This window comes from Chelon labrosus, assembly GCF_963514085.1.
Source record: "Chelon labrosus genome assembly, chromosome: 3".
In the NCBI taxonomy this organism is placed as follows: domain Eukaryota; kingdom Metazoa; phylum Chordata; class Actinopteri; order Mugiliformes; family Mugilidae; genus Chelon; species Chelon labrosus.
Window position 1 is genome coordinate 26,826,624 of NC_140339.1, and position 23,347 is coordinate 26,849,970.

Consider the following 23,347-nt stretch of genomic DNA (forward strand, 5'->3'; position numbering starts at 1 on the left):
TAGTTTTGACTGGTAGAAATCTACCCTTCTCTCAGTCTCAGAATCTAATATTATTCCGTCCTGTGTTAAAGCACTGTATGCGCGTGTGTTCACAGTATAGCAGCTGTGTGCAGGTACAGATCAGGTCCGGCCCCGGGCTTTGCATGCCCTTGAAAATGTTTGTGGTGCTGAGCTGGACATATAAGATGTGGCATGATAAATAATAGAGTGTATTGAGAGATAGATACGGTAGAATACGCAAAGAGGCCACCTGTCTGCAGGACACTGAAAGCTGTATTAATATAAACATTCAGCTCTGTGCAATGTCCAAAAGCCTCCAGCCTGCAGGCTGCTTGATATCGCTCATTGAGAACAAGTATTGTATTCATCATTCATCAACAGAAAGAAAATAAATCTTCTAATCAGTCTGGTAAAAATCAATAATGTAAAGATTTGCATTAGCAATGGGGTATACGCTTGTTTTCCTTTTTCAAGAATCTATTGTGAAATAAAGGCAAAAATAACAGCACTGGTACCACAATTAAAGTAACGTTCTGTATTTTAATCTTTTTTTTTTCCTGAAAAAAACAAAAAAACAAAACTGTGAAATTAGACATGAGGAAATGACTAACTTTTTTGTGTTTTCTCTCTAAATGTGGAAACATCTGTCTCTAGCTCCTAAATATTTATGCCGGTGCATTTCACTGATTCTATAAATTCATCAGAATCTCATGATTGGATATATATATATACACACACATTATATACAGTATATACAGTATATATATATTTTTTATTTGAAAATCTGACAGCACTCTTCAGAAAGGCTATTCACGTTCCTAAATAATTGAAGGGTCACAATTCCATTCAGCTCAGCAAATCGTGACGTCAGACTGGCCTCATTTTGAGACTTTATGTTGTCTCCTGCGTGGCTGCACAGTGGCTTGTCGGTTTGCACTGCCACTTATAAGTCTGTAATCCTGGATGTGATCCAACTGCTCTGCTGGGGCTTTTAAATTTGTGTGTTCTCATTGTATGTGTGCGGGTCTCTGCAGTACTTTCCAGCAGTCAGAAGACGTCCAGACAAGGTCAGCTGGATAAGTCTGAATTGTGATCTGGTGTTAATATAAAGCAGTCACACACTTGAGGAGGAGGCTCCCCGCATTTCAAGAAAATAGTAGTAGTGTAGTAACTGGATATGCACATTATGATATTTTTACAATGGTAAAACCAGATTTATGCTTCAGTAGGTACAAGTGTAGCCCCATAGGCAATGGCATAGGCTACAGAGCTTGAGATGCACTTCCCCAGAAAAATTAAGCACACCTTTCAGTGGCGTAGGCCACAACGACTACGATTGGTCTGAAATGCATTTCCGTGTCCATAGTTTTCAGTGACCAGACAAACACAGAACATTCACCTTCCTTCTGCCTCCTACTCACCATCTATTCTGACCCCTTCATTCCTTTCTCCGTTGCAATGATTTCAGTAAAAGTAACCGTTGTTCAATGTGAGCCACTGACCTCCAGTCACCATTTAGATCTAAAAAGGGTAAAAAAAAAATCTTTTAAACTGACTCTTCAATATCATTATATAAGAATGTGTGTTGGTTCTTGTACAGATGAAATGTGCATGTTTCACCTTCATCTCCACACTACTCCTGATAGAGCTCATTCAAAAAATGGAAGAGGTCAGCAGTTGTTTAAATAAAGAAAAACTAGCATACAGTTATTCTGGATTCATGAAATAAATGTCCCCCCAGCGTGAGTGAAATTGTTACGAGTGGGTTTCAACACTTTGCCATGATGTAATATAATAATATTCTTATTATATTATAATTAATATTCATAAGGAGCATTAGTATATATGTATATGTATATGTATATGTATATGTATAAGACTCACATAATTAAAACTCAGTCAAACTGATAAGGCAAATAATTATTTTATTATTAACACGGATAGTAATTTATTTCCAAATAGGATCAAATCCAAAATGTTTTTCTATGTTTATGAGAAAAAAAAATAACTTCACTTGCAACTATTATAGCTAATTTATTTGAACAGGCTTTGTCTGGTGAACATTTTATGCCATATGTGTGGTTCATGTCCTTGTCGTGAGGTGCAATACAAAAACATTATATAAGAGCAGAGGGTCTGCGTGACTCAGCGGGAAAGAGCACAGCGTTATCACCCTCAAGAGTTCAATAAATATGGAGTTCAATAAAACAAAGAGGTCAATAACTGCAACTACTGCATATTGCTCTGTGGAAAACACTATCCATCAAGTGGTAAAAATCTGCACAGAGTACCAGAGTACCTGTTTCAGGTTTGTAAAGCTAGATTTATACATGTTGCCAGAGTTGAATGGTTTGATCCACAGACCCATGTCTGATTTTGCCCACTGATAACGACACTGCCCTCACCCACAGAATATGACAGGTCCACACAGAAAAGCCCCAGGCAGCAGGTTCAAACCCAGACCTTCTGCTAACCACTGCACCACCCCCTTTACACTAGCAATTGCTTATTTAAATGAATTAATTATGACTGAGAGCAGAAGAAAACAGCAATTTTTGTAACCGATTGCAAGAAAGGAAAGGACCCAAATGCAGGACACATGAAGAGCAATGCAGGATGGCATAGTAAAAGTCAATTTCGATCAAGTAGAACTAATGGTGCTGCAGTATAGAGCAGGATATTCTAAACAAAGTCCAAACAAACGAGTAAAATGGGCCAACATAAGTAATCCAAAGACAGGTGATCCAAATAAAAAAGAACAAAAACACAGGATGAAGAGACAATAGGAGATGCAAAGGAACACGACTTGAAATACACAGGCAAGAACATGCAGGAATATAGACAGATGGAAAGCATGATCGGGGATACACATACGAATTGACAAAAGACAAAAGGAAAGACAGGACTAAATGCACCGATCAACCACAACATTAAAACCACTGACAGGAGAAGTAAATAACATTGACCAATTCAATGTTCTGCTGGGAAACCTTTGGACCTGGCATTCATGTGGATGTTACTTAGACATGTAGCACCCACCTAGACCAGACCAGGCACCCCCACCCCATAGCAATGACACTCCTTGATGGCAGCAGCCATCCCCAGCAGGATGCAGCCTGACACAGGCACACACGCAAAAACGGTTTAGGAACAACTAAAAAAACATGAAGAACAGCACAAGGTGTTGACCTGGCCTCCAAATTCACTAGATCCCAAACTGATCAAGTATCTGTGGGATGATCCACAGAGGCCCCACCCCTCAATCCATAGGACCCAAAGGCCCCCACTAACAGCATTCTGTTGTCAGACACCACAGGACACTCTCAGAAGGCCCTTGTCCATTCTCTGATGAGTCACAGCTGTTTTGGAGGCACAATACAATATTAGCAAAAGTTTACCGCACGCACATCCAAAAAGCGATAAAAACTGGGTGCTGGACAGACAAGCAAACGTCAGAAAAGAGAACAAAAAGTCCGCACACCAGAAAAATGCTCCTCAGTTCTTTTAATGGTATATCACCACGTGTAACGTTTCGGGCCCTAGCCCTTCATCAGACATGAAACGTGGGAAGACACACCTCCATATATACATCCATCTTTGGACATGTGATCAATTATGTAAAAAAAAATCAATTATGTAAAAATGGCATTATATCATAGAATATACATATACATTTATAGCTATTTTTCGATCATGTTCTTCACACTTATACATTATTTAGACTATATCGGTAGAATAAAGGTCAGACAAGAAAAGGTCTGCAATGTGTAAAACATCTAAGAAATTTTAGAGATGCCTCTACCACTATATATGAAGTAGTGATACTATGGAAAAAACAAACAAAAAACAAAAATAAAAATTAAGGACAAATATAAATGAATCAACATGAATCAGAAAAAAGTCAAAATAATCAAAATAAAGACAGAAATAGTAAAGAATACCACAAAACATACAATACAATATTAGGACATTGGTGATAATATAATGGCTGATCGGTGCATACATATCAAACTAACTGGGAAAGTAGTGGAAAGACACAGGGACGTGAATCTTTTCAAAGTAAAACATGAAGAAAGCAAAACAACACAGAAGAAAACAGAAATAGTCTGACCAATAACTCCAGAATATTTCAGCTTCTTTCAACTTATCTAATGTTATCTTCATTCTCTGCAATCTCAGCCAGCATTGGCAACTCCTTGGAGGGAACATTATCAGCCAAATCTCTCCACTTGGAGTCCTGAAGCTGCTGTAGCCCCAACTTGTAGCTTTTGAAAAGGAGCCCATTACTATCTAGCAACTACGGTAATGGTGATAATCCCTTAACGCATAAGTATAAATACAGCTCTCGGTGTAATGAGCCGTGCTATTGCAGCTCCACAGGGTTTCATAAATGTTTAGTTTTACAAGACTTCCTGTCTTGAATTCTCACATTTACTGTAGGTCTGTGTAGACGCGTATCGCATTCTCTTAATGTGCCTGATTTCATTGCGAGTCTTTTGTTTGTGTGTAAAGACACGTTTGTGAATGTTTCATGCATGTCAGAGTGTGTTTTTGCATCTCATTGCAGTTAAGTGGCCCCTCATCATGTTTAAATCCTCAGAAGCCAGCTGCAGTCCTGGCGTCAAACCAAATTGTTCCTCTTCCGTCATTTATCAGGTTTTACAGCATGTGTTGAAACATGACGCTGTTCTACTGAATATACAGTAATAATAACTCTTCAATGGCAAAAAAAAAAAAATGCTTTTGTAAACAACAGTCAAGACACCGCTCTGGGATCTGTCGCCGCACTGTTCCTCTGCATCTCTGTCTCTTTTGTGTCTTTGCAGGGCAAGAGGAATAAACCAGGGGTGGAGGCTGCCAACTCTCCAGATTCTGTGAGAGGTCGAGGGGAAAATAAAGCCATCAAGTAGGTGTCAGGGAGGGAGTAGATGGAGCCACATGGAAATGATCTATGATGTCGTGATAGTATCGCATTTTTAACAGCCATTTCCTGATTGCAAGGCTAATCTACTAGCTTCCTGCGTGGTCTGAAATGTCCACCCTGACATGATGCCCTCAAGATAGTGTTGCATAGGGATATTTCTCTTTCCTCAGTGAGGGGAATTTTACCATCTCTTAGGAACACACTGTAGGAGAGTTACTTGTATATTTGGTTTGTATGAATCAAGGGTGGGGTTGTGATTAAAAAATTTATAGACATCACAACAGTCATGTCAGTTTGATCTGTGGCGTAAGTACATTTAGGACTCATACTAGTCACAGCTGTAACTATCTTTTTGGTTTGTAATATTTCTACTTGATTTCATACATGCAATGTTTATTCTTGTAAATACCTTTTTACTATATGATTTTTAGTTTCCCAAATTTTATTTTCTCAGTGCATAACGAACATGTTAAACACATGTTCGACATCACCAGTTGTCTTTAGTTTTTGATCTCTGTTTTATCCGTTTCCTCACCCCTGGCAGATGGATGTCACTTACCCTTAATTTCATTGCTGTCAGATTTCTGGACATTTAAATGGTCACAGTCGAATGTCAACCAATTTCTTAGAGGCAAATATGTTCAGTATGCATGTTTAAAGAATTGCACGCGTGTGTCCTGTTTATTAACACTCTGTTTTTCTCCCTTTAGATTTATGACAGGTTTAATTTTAACTTTTCTCTTTTTCTGATGTTTTTCCTGCCTTGTTTCCCCACACGTTCTCTCATCTGTCGTGTTTTTGTTCTTTATAACCGCCTGTGATTGTCTTCTGCCTCACCTTTCGCTCTCTCTCTCTGGCTGCAGTGATTTAGACAGAGATTTTTGGAATAACAATGACAGCAGCAATGTGCAACAGAGGTGGAGCTCCTACCCCCCCAAGGAGTTCCTGTTAAACATGTCTCCCTATGCACCGTATGGAGACCCTCGCCTCACGCCCAAGTGAGTCTCAGTCATGGCTGGTAAGGGACCCCTCTACCTGGGCAGGGCTGTAATGAACAGGGGCTTGTGTACACCTTGGGCAACACCTGCAACACTGCATAGCAAAACTGGAGATCATAAGATGAAGTATCTGCCAGATACCACAAAAATACTCCAAACCAAAGGCAAAGACTGATCAATATATCACTCCGAGCAGAGAAAGGGTTATATTTAATTTCCTAAAGGGGGCAGGAAGCTTCATTTTGTAATACTGTCTGGCCACATGTATTTTAACAGAAGTCTCCTCTCATCCCCGGTAATCCTCATGCTTTTGCATTCAGGCGTGTCCACAGCGAGGCGGTGTTTAGTATGCACTGCTGGCCATGCCGCACCTGATAGAGATGTGCAGCACTGTCCCTCAATATTGCTGTGATTCCTGGGACTGGCCTGACATTGACACAAATTACAACCATTATCCAAACGATTGCTTTTAGATAGAAAGACATTGCTTCTCTCTGCCAAGGGCCATTCAGGTTTAATTCATAAATCCTATTTGAAAACAATAAAAACAGGCTTTATATGTAAACGTCTGTGATATAGTCCCAGAGACAATCTAAATGATGAGAACAATAAATTGGGAAAGTAACATTTTATTTTTCTGTTGCTCAGTGTACAGGGTGTACAAATGAACATGTTTGATAGCCCCATCGCCTACAGCCCTGCTAGCCTCACCAGACCCTCTTTGCCTCTCACCTACAGCCCATGGATTGTTACCATGGAGACGGACAACCCTCAGAGAGCAGATCTCACTGTTTTACATAACCTCAAGTATTCAAATCTGCTTTTCTGAATACTGTAACAGACTTAAATGTAAAAGTGAATGTAAGCCATTTAGGTTTTCCCAAAGAGGGTTGACTGTGGTGGATTTTTTTCAAAAGTGTGTTTAATCTTTGACTGTGTTACTTGGGAAGAAGTGTTTGACATTTAGCGAAGCATGCTTATTTGCTTTCTGGCAGTTAGATGAGACGATCAACACCGCTCTCATGCTGCATGTTTTATTAAATATGAGGCCACAGCCGCTAAATTGTTAGAATATCTTAGCATTAATCCTCTGCAAACTGGCTAGCCTGGCACCATGCAAAGGTGAGAAACCCAAAATACCAGCACCTCTAAAGCTCTCTAATTAACTTTTTATATCTTGTTGCAAAAGTGTGAAAACATCCATTTGTTTTAAGGGAGTTTTGTGCTGGACAACTTCTTGCCAAGGACTCGAAACATTATTGCACATAAACCACCCCTTAAAGCAGGAACTTGTTGTTTTTATGCTTTGTTTTTTGTTGCTTTGTTCAACATGGTAATTAGTGAGTTTAAGAGGTGTTGGTAGATGAGTTTTGGGAACACTAAGTGCTAACTCTCACGGCAGCTGGCCATAGCTTCATACTGTATTCAGCACGTACAGGGACACTAATCAGAATAATTGCCCAGTCAGATTTAAAATGTCTCATGTTACCGCCTCTATCTAAACAGATTGATGCAATCCAGAACAATCAGAAGGACTTCTTACACGGATTGAGAAGAGTTTTAGTCAGGTGTTTCTCAATTCTTATCACAGCATCAGTCTGGTAAGAAGCCGTTAGGATCCCATTATGGGGCAGTGGCGGGCCGAGGCCCTCACTGCCCTCCAACCTTATTCAAAACGCCTCTTAATACAATGGTTATGACTCCACTACTATAGAAACCATCAACAACATACAGATACGCAATAAAACAGGACATTTTGTCTCATGGCGAGATGAATGCCAGTACTAAAGCAAGAAACTCACAATTCACAGAGTCTCCTCTCACTTACGGCGCTGCAGCTATGCACCAGCGCCACATACGTCAAATTGTTGACCCAATAAAATGGCAAACACGAAAACGCTGACGCTACCGTGGGCCACAGAGAAGGCCTAAGAATACGAACCAGAATTGTGATGGCTCAAAAAAGATTGGATAGAAACTCTAATGCAAAGTTACACTGCTAGAAGCACCACAGCTGAGAGACAGACAAGCCATAACATGAAAGGAATAGGCTATTGGGAATAATTTAATAAGATGAGTGGGAAAATATTAAAATGTAAGTCAGTGATTTTGATAAAGTTTAGGCCAGCAGAGAATTCTTTGCTTGCCCTGACGGCCCACCACTGTTATGGGGCATGTTTCAACCAATACAGAGAAAACAAAACAAAAATAGTCCTACAACCAATCAGCATAAAGCACGCCCAAATATTTTGATTGGTGAGGCGTAATCAGTTCCCAACAGAGTGACCCTAGACCAACTTTCCTCCACAAAAATGTTGTGGTCAGGACGTGTTCGGGCTGGTGTGGTGTAACCCATTAGTAATTCAGTCAATAGGAAAACATTTGTACCTAATAACCGTGTAAATTATATAAGATATAAGCTTTATAAGATCATTTCTTTCTTTGTGGAAAGAATACATTCTCTTTGTTGCTTGCACCACCTGGGGTAAATATTAGGTGATGTTACAAGTGTCTGGGAGGCACAGAAACATAGCGGATGAATTAAATTAATGTATCAGTAAAGCTTCTGAAAGACATTCTTCTGTATATGTCCAGCTGATTTGATGCTCCAGAGCGTGTAGAACCACTTTGTCCGAAAAAGGTATAGTGAATGATGTTTTGGGACATATAAACAGCGTCCATGTTAGACAGTTAAGGTGGAATCTCTAATTATTTCATTCGGGTTGCAGAAATACTCTCCATTTAACCGTAGCCACTGATCCGAGACTTGCATTAATCTTCTCATCTAACACTCCACTATAAAACAAATGCATGCGTATTTCTCAAAATGTCAAACTGCTTCTTTCATGGGGTGGGCTTTACTCTGTTGTTATGTGTATAAAGTTATTATGTGTTTTTACTCACTCCATTCGCTCCATGTTTTCTGTTTGTCGTCACAACTCCTGCTATCACTCACAGTACTTTAGGCTGCCTGATAGTCCTCTTGAGTGTAGTCTACTGTATTCCAACAATTACGACAGTGTATGCTTTGTGCACAGTTCAGCAACTACGTAGGTGTTTGGATGGGGCAATGTCTGATTCATTTCAAACTCCATTCCATCATTTGGATGCATCTCACACAATCCCCGAGGCATTAAGTGAACCTGATCATTCTTTTCCTCACTAATTACAAGTCACTTGACTCTTTGAAAACCACAGAGTGATCAATTACTCTGTGTCTGTGCAGTGAGATTATTGTAAATTCACTGAGCAGCAGTGATTACAGCTTTTGTTGTGATTGCGTTGCATTATGTTATTGACATAATTACTCAGTTTTGAGTGGCACTTAATAGGCTGACAACTGTGGTATTTGTGAAATATGTGATAGCAGCAAATCAGCATCAAAATGACAACGTTTTGTTTCTTTGTTGAGCACCAGAATTATAAAAACAAGCTGAAATAACATGAAATAACAATGTACAGGAGAGCAGAATAATTTCCAGGATGCCGATTAATCAAATTTGAGAGCATTGTGGACACTTTTTAAGAAAACAGCAGGCCATGTAGCCAGAAAATATCCAGTTGTTAAATGAAAAATAATACATTTTCAGCCTACGCTTAATGTCTAAATGTTGTCAACGCCCTCCCGTTTGGTTTGTCCTCACTCAGAAGGTCCTGCACTGAAGTCAGCGTTCTGTCTGTACTCGTCTTTGTACGTCTGCGTCTAGGTCAGCTGGGGTGGGTTTGCGGCATGCTGAGGAAATAATGGAGGACTTGTGCTGAAATGCTGTCTGTTCTTCCAGTGAATATTTGCAAATTGTCTGAAATATTGTACATGTGCTGCATGCTGCAGGAGAGCTGTGAGATTAGAGACATTAGGGTCCTGTTGTCATCACCCACACCTGCAGTCTTAACATTTCAATTTAATACGCCGTCTTCAGAAACTGATTGTAGTGGATTTTTTAGCTGCAATAACAAAACTTTTACTGTATATGTTGTATTCACACATCTCGCCTTGCTAGAATCAGAACAGGACACAGCTATAGGTTTTGATGAAGCACTGAATAGAACTATCATCTTATACTCTATGTTTTTTCTAACTTGAGTGTTGACAGAGCTAGACAACTGTGCTCTCAAGTCTTACCCAGTAAATTTCCACTCAGACATCTTCTGCTTATTTACTGACTGTCTTGCTGACCAACAGCTCTTCTTTCAAGTTTTTCTTATTTGCTGGACACTTGTGGCTCAACTAGGCGCCCACGAAGTGTCTTACTCACCGGTTTGACCACCTTTACTGATGATACTTCTGCTCTCCGGCTTTGTGCGTCTGTGCGTCCGTCTCTCGTCTATCTCTCTCTCCTTTCCTCCTCTGGGTCTTTCTTCCTGTCTGTCCGTGTTTCTCTGTATACGGTCCTCCCCACCGTTCCTTCCAGTGGGGCCGTGGATAAGGGTGGGCAGGGCGGTGCTGGACCCTCACCGGGGGCCAGTGACAGCGGGGGTGGTGCTTGCTCTGGGGCGGGGCCAAGTCGCAGTGACAGCGTTCGGAGCATGGTGACGGGGGGCAGCAAGGCCGGGCGCTGGCAGACGGTCCAGAGCCACATGCATGCCGGAGGCCTGCGGTTTGGCAAGTGAGTGGCGCATGGTGACATGGGGCACGCATGAGGGGCTACAGTGGGCACAACAACAGCATGGTGTGGATTTCAAGGAAGTGACTCTGTAAAAGCATCATGAATGAAGCAGTTGCATGTACACACGAAGATAAAAAAAACAAGGTAACAACAAAGAAGGTATGAAAGAGAAGCCAGCTGCTTTACAGAATGCACCTGTGATGCATGAGTAACTACTGAAGTCTCCTGATGACAGAGAGCTTCCTCACTCATAAAGAAATACCATTTTTATGTCAGCTGCCACCCAGCTGATGTCTCAGACAAAACAAATCCACACAGTCATGCTGCTCCTCTGCAGGCTCCAATTTACTGAAACCTGTGACAGTTTGAAGAATTTCAAATGAAACAGATGCTCTCTGAAGATCTTCAAAAACAGCGTGTTTGTTCATCTGAAGTAGCAGCTTTTTAAACACTGAGTGGATTGCTTCATGAACAGCAGGTGAGCAGTTTTATCAGGCCACGGATACAAATAAAAAGAACATTTTCCTGCAGCACGGTTAAATGCAGCTTAAATTTAACTTAAGTTCACTTCCTGTCAACCTTTGCAAACTGCAGAGAACCTGCTTTCCTTTTCAATTAAGTCACCCAGTCAAATTGGTAGCAGCAATCACACAGACCTTCTGTTGGTTTCTGCTGGATGAACACGATCAAGTGTTTGTGTCACAACATCCCGTGGTAACAGTGTTTCAAAGTGGGAGGAGCTCATTCAGCAGCACATTGAAGAGACTAGTGAAGAAAAACGTCTCTGGATATAGCCTAGATAATCAAACAATCCGTTGATGATCAAGCAAAATACTGTAGAATTGACTAATAAACAAGTATAGAGCTACATTATAATTAAGTACAGTAACTTCACAGTCAAAGTCATCCAGTCATTCATTCAGTCACCATTCGCCAATTCTGTATTGATAATACTGTGTCCTTATGATACGATAGATTCATTGGTAACAGCAACTATTTCAGAATTGATATTTTCCTCTTCACGTTATAAATGTCTCAGCTTACTTCAGCGGACACAGGGTAATAAACAAAATGCATGCAATCTAAGAAAACACAGACTTTCAGAATTTAGGATTGATCATGCTGTGTTTTCTCACTTTGCTGCCTTTTTTAAATGCTGAGCGTTTGTTTTGACATATATTTTACTTATCTTGACAAAATATTTCACTTATCCTGATGCATTATTCACTCCTGCTACTCTTCAGTCTTGTTCCCATTTTACTCCTGCTTCTGGATCTCTGTGTATTTCCATTTCTTCTCTGGAATTAGTTTCTATTTTGGGGCCTTTACCCCTCTTGCGCCTTTCTCTGATCTCTCCAGTGCTCCCTTTCACTCTTCTCCATTTTTTTTCTCGCTCCCCTTGTTTTCCACCCTCCTCAATTTCCCTTAATTGCAAAATCATTCAAGGTTCATAGTCATCTTAATTGACTTTCAAGCAAGAAGAAATGTGAAAATAACTCTCCAAGTCAGTAATAGGATACAGCAGATAAGAAGGGCGCCGGGCATATGAATGACAACCAACGACTATGGCTTGTGCTTGTACAGAGGACAGTAAAGATACAGTACCTGACAGCACAAGTAGATTCAACAATAGAGGAAATCACTCTAAGGAAAAGACAAGGAGAAGTTTTACAATGACTATATTCAATGCCAAATTTATGACACAGAACAGACTGGCAAAATGTATTAGCACATGGATTGGCTCCCAGATGTCTGGCCCAATGTCACCATCAATCCTGCACCATGTATTGATTTATTATGATGTCAGTAATAGTCTAATATGGAGTTTTTTATTGATTACATCTAACCTTATTTTTTTTTATTCCTCATATCTATACTTCATATACTATAGCAGTGGTCTTTAGCTGACATCCCCAGATATCCACATAGCAATAACATCTTTGCTTAAAAGTCTTCTTATAAATGTTTTTTACAACATTTCATTTCACCTATGGTACATGACTAGTCTCATCATTTCACCAGAGGAACAATACATCATGAGGAGGAAAACGCCTGACCTTGTCAAAACAGAATCATATGCATCTCATATTACACTGTAAAAATGCTTGTTGTTAGATAAATTCAAATATATAACACATATAGGTTTGTTACTGTCAACGGAGCTTTTGACTTTTTCTTAAAATATAGGAATGAAGTAGTTTCTGAATAACATTGGTTATATTTTTGCACTGGGGAAGTGATGCAACTAGCATTTGCTGAACTTCTCTGTGCAGGAAATAAATAAATAATTTGATGTTTACTTCTAGAACCCGAAAGACGCGTCTAAATATAAAGTGATTCGTTCGTTGGCCATGGCTTTGTAGCTGACAGTTGGTCCGGCATTCCAGGCTCTGGTTGCCTTGGTAACCCTCTTGTTCCCACTCCGAATGTTCCCAAATGAAACAAGCAGAACATAAAAATACTGCCAGTGTGTGATGCTAGCTATTCTTGCCATCACCGTTCTCTGCTTGAAAAGAAAATACTGTCAATGATGTTGCTCCATCTGGGTTCACCCAACACACCAATCCCACTATCAGCATGGTGAACTTGGTTATACAAACTAAAGTTGTGGTTTCCTTCTGGTTAATGTTTGGGGAACTCTGTGCTTGTGTCATATGTCAATCAAATGTATTAGCTGCCCACACTGGTCATTGGCAAGTTGATTAGTTCATCTTGCTATTGGCTGACGTTTGAGTTGGCAAACGTTTTTCTGCCAATTATCGCACCAACTGGCTGAATTTCAGTAACTTTCCTTAATGTTTTCTCGCCAGATTGCTCCAAGTCTCTTCCTGTGTGTACTCCCCTTGGATCTTCTAATCTCTACTCCCACTTAAGAATCTGAATCACAGCATGATTTATACCACGTATGCTCACACATACAGTTAATTTGTCTTGGTGTTTGGTGCAACAAACATAATTAAGAAACAATATAAAATATAAAAAATGTACAAAGAATATACACTGATCAGTCACAACATTAAAACCACTGACAGGAGAAGTAAGTAACACTGACCATCTTGTGACAATACAATGTTCTACTGGGAAACTTTTGGAGCTGGCATTAGTGTGGATGTTACTTAGACATGTACCACCCACCTAGACCAGACCAGACACCCCCACCCCATAGCAATGACACTCCTCGATGGCAGCAGCCACCCCCAGCAGGATGCAGCCTGACACAGGTACACACACAAAAACAGTTTAGGAACAACTGAAAAAACATGAAGAACAGCACAAGGTGTTGACCTGGCCTCCAAATTCACTAGATCCCAAACTGATCAAGTATCTATGGGATGATCCACAGAGGCCCCTCCCCTCAACCCATAGGACCCAAAGGCCCCCACTAACAACATTCTGTTGCCAGACACCACAGGACACCCTCAGAAGGCCCATGTCCATTCTCTGATGAGTCACAACTGTTTTGGAGGCACAAGGGAGACCTACACAATATTAGTCATAATGTTATGGCTGATCGGTGTATATAAGAACTGTACACTTCAAACTCTGTAACACTTATGCTCCACAGAAACCCCACAAATGACTTTAATACATTATTTCACATTTATTCAGTTTCAATGTTAGGCACCAATAAACAAACATTCTCATCAAAGTGTGTCCTCAGGAAGGACCTAATAGTGTGCTTTATGAGTGTGCGTGTGAATGAGAGAAAGTGTGCATGCTTCAGTGCATGTATATGAGCTCTGTCTTGTATTTACTTGATCCAGCATTGCTGTGCTCCTCAGGGAGCTTGTCTCCTGGCTCTCCAGCAGAGTTAGAGCTGAGTTAATACCAAAGAGCGCCGCTAACACAACTCAAGTCCAGGCAGTAAATCCTCCCTCACAGCATTAACTCCAGACAGAGCTGTTTAGCGCAAGCTTACAGTCATCAGGCAGGCCAATGATTGAGGGGAGGATAAGGGGTGAAGCACTATTACATGGCAGTAAGAGTAGCGGATCGGTAATTAGAGTGCAGACTTAAAGAACTGTGATTGAATGTGGCGTGGAGATAGTAATGTTAGAGCTGAGGGTGAAGAAAAAGATGAATGGACGCTGAAGATACAGAGCAGTAGAGGTAAAATGTAAGAGGAAGAGTGGGAAGGCAAAACATTGCAGCAACAGACAGGACCTTAGAGAAAAGCCAGTGGAAGCAAAAGGCAAGAAGGTAGAAGTAGGTCATGGCTAATTAGGGAGAGATAACGTTCAGAAACAGTTTAGCGCTGCAGGTGGAGAACAGAGACTCTAGTTAAGTGATAGTAGTACTTTTACTTCGGCTTGAATCTAATGCCAAAGAAGCTGGTTTGTTACGACACCAGTTTGGAGAAGCATAGATGAACGTTTATACATCTCATGCCAGCCCATCTACAAAAACTCATACTGTCACGCAGCCTAAATTCAACAAAGCTGTCCTCATATTTAACAGTAATTAAAGCTTTTTTCTTTTCTCGCTTGATTTTCCCTTATTTGGATATTCATTGCAAAAGCTGTTTTCCGACGCTCCCAGTGTAGTCTTTAGTATTTTAGCCATCTTTATCTTCTGACTTCCTTTTGATATCAGTATAATTGCGTTTTACCATACTTTTATACTTTCATCTTTTATACTTTTCATCTTACAGTTACCTGCCTAGTTTTATCCAGCTCTTTCCTCTGTGCTCCCATGTGTCCGCACAGTTTCGGGGACGCTTCCCTGTCTTCTGCGTCCACCCTGGAGCACATCCCGTCCTCAGCCGTGGCGCGCCCTCGGCCCCTGGTCCGGCAGCAGAGCCTCCAACAGCCCCTCACTCACCAGCCCCCTCCGGGTCCCAACGACCCCCCGGTCACCTCGCAGAGCCTGGGCCAGCTGCACACGGGTCCAGGGGGCGGGGGCCACCGTGGGGGTCCGAGGGGAGTCCGGGGGAGTCCGGCTGGAGCCTCCCGGTACAGAGGAGCAGGGGCAGGTCGGTCAAGGTCAAATCCAGGCAGCTGGGACCACATGGTGGAGCAGATCCGCCACAGAGGGCTGGACGTCAAGTCGTTCTTGTAAGTGCCATGAGATTTTCTCTCTTCTGTGAAATGTTGCATCAAGAAATAAATGAAGATGATAAGATAAAATAACCCAGCATCATATTGCGGTCTAATAGGACAGCCCAGGAATAAATGATTGGATTGCAAAAATCTATATAATTAAAATCGTTGCTGACTTGACTGTCATTTTTATCGAATTTAAATTAACCCTCATACCTGATTTTAAAATAGTTACGTTGTTACCAATAAGGGACAAAAGTGTCCTCTTTTAAAATGCCATAAAAATGGCATATGTTAATATTTTTTTCTGCTTTTTTTGACATAAATCTTTTCATCTACTTCAGTCCTAATCATAAATACCAAATGTTTGATTATTTTCAATATTTTAACCCTTTATATGCCAGTGTTTGTGATGGCATCCAAAATTCATCGTAAAAAAACACACAGAAAATGAAATATTTTCAATAATCTGAATGCAAAACTGATTTTTCTTGGGGGGATTATTAGAGCCTTGGATATGTCAATGAACAGTAGCAAGACTGATTTTGATGGATTTTTAGTTTTTTTGTAGTGTCAGATTTACAAAAATAGTTACGTTGTTACCACTAAGGGACAAAAGTGTCCTCTTTTAAAATGCCATAAAAATGGCATATGTTAATATTTTTTTCTGCTTTTTTTTTTACATAAATCTTTTCATTTACTTCAGTCCTAATCATAAATACCAAATGTTTGATTATTTTCAATATTTTAACCCTTTATATGCCAGTGTTTGTGATGGCATCCAAAATTTATTGTACAAAAAACACACAAAAAATGAAATATTTTCAATAATCTGAATGCAAAACTGATTTTTCTTGGGGGGATTATTAGAGCCTTGGATATGTCAATGAACAGCAGCAAGATTGATTTTGATGGATTTTTAGTTTTTTTGTAGTGCCAGATTTACAAAAATAGTTACGTTGTTACCACTAAGGGACAAAAGTGTCCTCTTTTAAAATGCCATAAAAATGGCATATGTTAATATTTTTTTCTGCTTTTTTTTACATAAATCTTTTCGTCTACTTCAGTCCTAATCATAAATACCAAATGTTTGATTATTTTCAATATTTTAACCCTTTATATGCCAGTGTTTGTGATGTCATCCAAAATTTATCGTAAAAAAACACACAAAAAATGAAATATTTTCAATAATCTAAATGCAAAGTGGATTTTTCTTGGGGGGATTATTAGAGCCTTGGATATGTCAATAAATGGAAGCAAGATTGATTTTGATGGATTATTATTAGTAGTATTAGTATTGTTTTTTTGTGCTGTGTACAAACAACTCCCATTGAAATCCAATGAACCTACTGTTTTGTACTTTGCACCTGCACCTGTGTGTCTTTGAAGTAAAAGGATACATGTTATAGATCAAACGCCTCAATTAGACACATACTGCATCACCGTGTGGTACGGCAGCACTATGGCCGGGACCCCAAACGTCTGCAGAGAGGATCACCAGGACTCTACTGCCCTCTCTGCAGAATATCTACAAGCATAGAGTCCGCAGGAGAGCTGCCTCCATAACTAAGGACCCCACCTGCCCCCAACACAGACTGTTCACACCCCTACCTTCAGGAAGGAGGTACAGGAGTGTGAAATATAAGACCTCGAGACTTTTCTTCTTCCCCACTGCCATCAGAGTCCTCAAGAGCTGACAGGAGTCTACAATCACAGACTAAAATCATGCCATGTTCACTTTCCAGCTTTTGTTTACATTTTTTCAGTACATTGTTTTCATTTCATTTGCATATCGATATTTGCACTTCGTCTTCATCTTCTCGCGCTTATCCGGGTCCGGGTCACGGGGGCAACAGTTTCAGCAGGGAATCCCAGACAGCCCTCTCCCCAGCCTCTTCAGCCAGCTCCTCCGGAGGAACCCCCAGGCGTTCCCAGGCCAGACGAGAGATGTAATCCCTCCATCGTGTCCTGTGTCCGACCCGAGGTCTCCTTCCGGTGGGACATGCCCGAAACACCTCTCCCGGGAGGCGTCCAGGAGGCATCCTTACCAGATGCCCTAGCCACCTCAACTGACTCCTCTCGATGTGGAGGAGCATCGGTTCCTCCACGTCGAGAGGAACCGATGCTCCTCCATGTCGAGAGGAACCGATGCTCCTCCACGTCGAGAGGAACCGATGCTCCTCCACGTCGAGAGGCGGGGAGGAGCATCGTGTCCTGTGTCCGACCCGAGGTCTCCTTCCGGTGGGACATGCCCGAAACACCTCTCCCGGGAGGCGTCCAGGAGGCATCCTTACCAGATGCCCTAGCCACCTCAACTGACTCCTCTCGATGTGGAGGAGCATCGGCTCTACTCTGAGCTCCTCCCGTATGTCCGAGCTCCTTACCCAATCTCTATGGCTGAGCCCGGCCACCCTACGAAGGAAACTCATTTCGGCCGCTTGTATTTGCGATCTTGTTCTTTCGGTCATTACCCAAAGTTCATGACCATAGGTGAGGGTTGGAACGTAGATCGACCGGTAAATTGAGAGCTTCGCCTTTCGGCTTAGCTCTCTCTTCACCACGACCGACCGGTTAAGTATCCACATCACTGCAGATACTGCTCCGATCCGCCTGGTGATCTCCTGCTCCCTCCTACCTTCACTTGATACAATATTTGCACTAGTTATCTTATATTTTTGTATTATATGTATCTTTTTATATTCTAATTGTAAGATTTTTTTATATTCGTAGGCATTTGGGTGGACGGCAAAAGAAGAATTTCATTGTACAGGGAAACATGTTTCTACACTGAGCACATGAAAATAAACTCTTTGAATCTTGAACATACACATGCGCACACACACACACACACACACACACACAATCAATGCAAGGATCCCTTTCTCCTCATGACCAATAACATCACTTTTATATCATAAGAAACTTGGGAGCTGCAAATCACAGCAACTGTGGAAAACACATTTGCAAAGTTCACACATCCTTTTGCTGCAGTTCCTGTGTATGAGGGTGAACTGAACTCATACACATGTACACACACGCACAAACACACACAACATTCCTGATGCCATTCATGTACTTTTCTGTTCCACATTTTTAAATATTTATGTATTTATGTTTTACTTCTAGAGCGATCGAAGTTGTTGGACACTGCACTCCTAATTGAAATGCATTGTATGTAATGCATTGTGATGCCATCACAAACACTGGCATATAAAGGGTTAAAATATTGAAAATAATCAAACATTTGGTATTTATGATTAGGACTGAAGTAGATGAAAAGAATTATGTAAAAAAAAGCAGAAAAAAATATTAACATATGCCATTTTTATGGCATTTTACAAGAGGACACTTTTGTCCCTTAGTGGTAACAACGTAACTATTTTTGTAAATCTGACACTACAAAAAAACTAAAAATCCATCAAAATCAATCTTGCTACTGTTCATTGTCATATCCAAGGCTCTAATAATCCCCCCAAGAAAAATCAGTTTTGCATTCAGATTATTGAAAATATTTCATTTTTTGTGTGTTTTTTTATGATAAATTTTGGATGCCATCACAAACACTGGCATATAAAGGGTTAAAATATTGAAAATAATCAAACATTTGGTATTTATGATTAGGACTGAAGTAGATGAAAAGATTTATGTCAAAAAAAGCAGAAAAAAATATTAACATATGCCATTTGTATGGCATTTTAAAAGAGGACACTTTTGTCCCTTAGTGGTAACAACGTAACTATTTAGATTACAGTGTAAAAATAGAGTATTATGGGATTTGTTTTTGGAATATCAAAATTTGTTCAAAAATACACACCTTGACCAAATATCATAGCAGCAAGCATAACCAACACTGAGTAATCAAAAAAATAAAATCAGAAAAGGACACTTTTGTCCATATCAGGTATGAGGGTTAAATAACTAGTAAAAAGTTTAAAATATAGCTGAAAACATTAACAGTAGTAACATTTCCCTCTGTAGTAGTATCAGGCAACATAAAATGTATTTTCTCAACGGAGTACTTTAATAATATTGCTTTTAAGTACTAGCCTGGAGTGGTAACACGCCATCTAGATTTTATAATGGTGCCTGTTTCAACCTATACAGAAAGAAAATACCTCTGCATGTAATAAGATAGTCCTGCAACCAATCAGAGTCATTTGTTCTGAACAAATTAACTCTGTAGTGCTCAAATTGCATATATGACTACGTCAGTTATTCTTCTGTCCATCACTGCATAAACTTGACGGATCCAGCAGGTCTGGGCCGGGGCATAATCAGTTCCCAACGGAGTGACTCCAGGCCAACTTTCCCGCACACACTTTTTGCTGTTGTCATCCAGGCTACTTAAATACAGCACTAATTAAAGATACTTTGTAACCTGCTGGTTTGTGTTGCGGTTGAACTGTGTTGCGTTATTCTGAGAGGTGGCTCTAGAACTCTGTCTGCTCCTTTTTTCAGTGAAGGTGGGAAAAAAGTAACTCTCAGTATGCTGCCACACAAACAGCATTAGAAACTCAAAATGACTGAGGCTAAGTGTAATAGGCTTGCAGAATATAAACATGTGTCTTGTGTGTAGATGATAAAACCGACACATGAAAGTTCAACACAATCCTCTAAAATAAGCTTGCAACTTAAATTATAAAATTGCGTTGAGGTTGTGATTCAGATCAGCTGCCATTAGCGTGGAGTTTGTGATCTGGATATACTGCATGTATACATCTGAAGTCATCTGTGCCAGGAGTGACAGAGTTCACTACATTAGTATCATTTACTGCAGCATGCACATTAAAGGCCAGTCACAGAAGCTTCTTATAATGTCTGCGAGAATGCTGCATGGTGGCCGTTCTGTCCTTATTTACGCTTGTTTGTTTGTCTCTATGTGTTAATAAGTGTGCTTGTTTTGTTACATTCAAACAGACTCCACTGCTGAATGCAGAGGTTTAGGATGTAACTGGTTTATCTGAACGTGTGTAGTGTATATATTCTGAAGATCCAGTAACTCCTCGAGATCTTGTTTTTAACGTGTCCGATGTGCATTTATGAATTTATCTAAATGGATTTTAAAGGTTTCCATAAAACCAAGCTTTGCAGAATGTACTTCTCAATGCATTATCACAGTACGCACGCACACATGAACTGCACATTTGCAGTAAAATGTGGAGATTTTGTATTCCTCTCGATGTTCATATAATTCCTAGATATGTGGTAATATAATATTATTACATTTACAGTTGGGGAAGTATAAAACAGCTCAAACAGGGCAGCATTGGACATCATTAAAATAAAGTAAAAATGTATTATGCATAACTGTTAAAGGAATGTTCCTTCACACTTGTAAACTTAAAGACTTGACCCACGCAGGCTGAAGAGCCATTTGATAAGTGAACCTTCCCCATGACTCAGCCAGGGTTAGAAATAAATATTCACCAGTCAGTTAGCAAAGATCATTACAGGTTTTACGACCCCAGCGATTTACCAACTCATCCGCTACAGCTGCCAGTGTGCGAGGGCCAGTGATTGTTTGAGATACTGAGCATGGAGAGCTCTCCTCCTCTGCTTGACTTCAGTGATAGATTACAGATGATGTGCTCTACAAAGCAGCCGCACGTAAACGCCTCCCTCCTTTCCTGACCATAAACATAGGCCCTCACACACATCCATACACGTAGCACTTCGCTCCCGTACTTTTTTAGTCCTTCCATTAGCAGTGTCTCCAGGCCAGTGACCTCCCTGCCTATGTGAATCATCATTCAAATAAGGTTGAGCACAAATGTAGTGAGGTGGCAGCGCCCATTGTCCCTGTCCTTGTGAATCTCACTGGACAAGTCCATTGTTGACCCTGGGGGATGGAGGGATATGCTTGGAGGGGCCCAGTGGGGGTAATATCATGCATGTGTAATCAGTGGGGTATAAACAAACAGATGCAGTAGTTTTAAGTCCACATGTGTCCATGCCCGTCACACGGTGTGGCAACAGGGCTGCCGCACTTTCATTTCCGATCAATAGACCTGGTGTAGGTGGTAATGATTTCAGGGTCCTCCAGCTGGAGTGCTGGTGTCTTTTTTGGTCATCTATGCAAATCCATTCACTTTATCGATGTGCGCCATGTTGGTGCTGTTTACACGTCCCCAGTGGGCTGCTGTCGCTTAAGTGCTAATGTGTCTCTCATGTAGTCAATACAGCATCTTGTCAAGGGGATAATGCTCTGCAAAAAGCGCATACATGCTAAAAAAAAAAAAAAAAAAAAAAAAGAAGTGTGAGAAAGAGACAGGGGAGGAAGAAGAGCCGAGAAGAAGGAGAGAATAAAAATAGCCAAAGTGCCTATTTGATCCCAGTGATATTTATCTACACTTTTTTGCTATATGCATAATTATATATATCCAGTGCTGCCATAGTGACAGGTTTAGGATTTAATTATTGTTTCATACATGCATGTTGTTTCGGGAACACAGTAAAAGCCATTTCCTGTAAAATAACACATATGAGCTCTGCCATTGCATTCGGACTCACCTTCTCTCATTAATAACAGGTCAAAGTTCAAAAGCCACAAAAAAAGGAAAAAGGTTCTGAATCGTTTAGATTTAAGCTTAAAACTCTTAGTCGGGAAAAGTTGAGGAATTAAATAAATCAATAAAGAATTTTGGAGTCGGAATCACCTTGTAGAAGGTAATGCTTTAATAAAAAATAAAAAAAATGCAAAAGTTGTCCTTGGATCAGTACGCTATGTAAGAGGCTGTATAAGAAAAGAAAAGGTCACGGCAGAGAAAGGTTTTCGAAGATAGAATAGTGAACAATATGTGTGGGTTGTTATTAGCAACTGTGAATGACAAGATTAGTTCTGGGCAAAAGTTAATTTTTTAATGGCAATGTTTGCATGGACTCTTGGATTCACTGTGCAGCATAGTTAAATAAATCTGAATGACTCAACGTCTGTTTGGTGGGCTGGAAAATCAACATGATACAGTATGTCTCTTTGTTGCAGGAAGGCCGACCTTCATTTTCATGGATTTCATTTGTTGTGTATTTTTCCTTTCCCGCATGTCATGCTTTGCCTCTTGTTTCGTGGTTTGTTTTTCTGAAACAATCCAATCATTTCTTTTGACGTGCTATTTTTACATATTTATTGTTCAAGGTAACTCATAGCAGAAGACAATAAAGCCATGCAGGCATCTGTAGTTTTAAATCTGTCAGGAGGACAGGATGCTTATTTCAGTGAAATGTATTTCTATCATACAGTATTTACAGTAGACTTGGGAAAACACTGCATCTGTGTGCTTGTAAGAACATAACTGTTCACTGAGGCATTATGTAACTGCATATATTGGAATGGTGAATCATACTGTAAGAAAAAAAAACACTTTATGGACATAAAAAAAACAAAAAGACCACTAACCACAGATTAGTCAAAAGTGTGTATGTTAATAGCAAAATCAGAGGACAGATATATGTGTATATATATATCTTTTTCTGTGCATAAAATATTTTATATGAATCTGCTATAAGATAATACAATTAAATGTGTTATACAAAAAACACATGCAGTGTTATTATAGTCTTAGGTTAATGAAGTCTGTATTGCAGTCTCACTCCATACTCCACGAGAAGCATTGTAAGATATGGATTGAAGCATTTGTTGAAATACTCTAGTGTCCTCACAGCAGTCTACCACCTCTCTCCCACTCTCTCTTTTTGTACATGAAATGAATGTGTGCTGGGTGTGTTGCTGCGTTTCTGTCACTGCGTGTTTGTGTGTTTTGTGTCGCCGTGTGCGTGCGTGCG

General features: G+C 40.3%; 1 protein-coding gene across 1 annotated transcript in view; it reads left to right on the plus strand.

Annotated features, from left to right (window-relative positions):
* The window catches only part of syt7b (synaptotagmin VIIb), a gene marked incomplete at its 5' end in the record, with an annotated part of 96,193 nt that overhangs the window by 52,201 nt on the left and 20,645 nt on the right, over positions 1 to 23,347 (plus strand). The window contains 3 exons of the mRNA XM_084574924.1: positions 4,827 to 4,906; positions 5,788 to 5,922; positions 15,236 to 15,583. Coding sequence (XP_084431050.1) covers positions 4,827 to 4,906; positions 5,788 to 5,922; positions 15,236 to 15,583 — 563 coding nt within the window. The remainder of the gene's footprint in view (positions 1 to 4,826; positions 4,907 to 5,787; positions 5,923 to 15,235; positions 15,584 to 23,347) is intronic.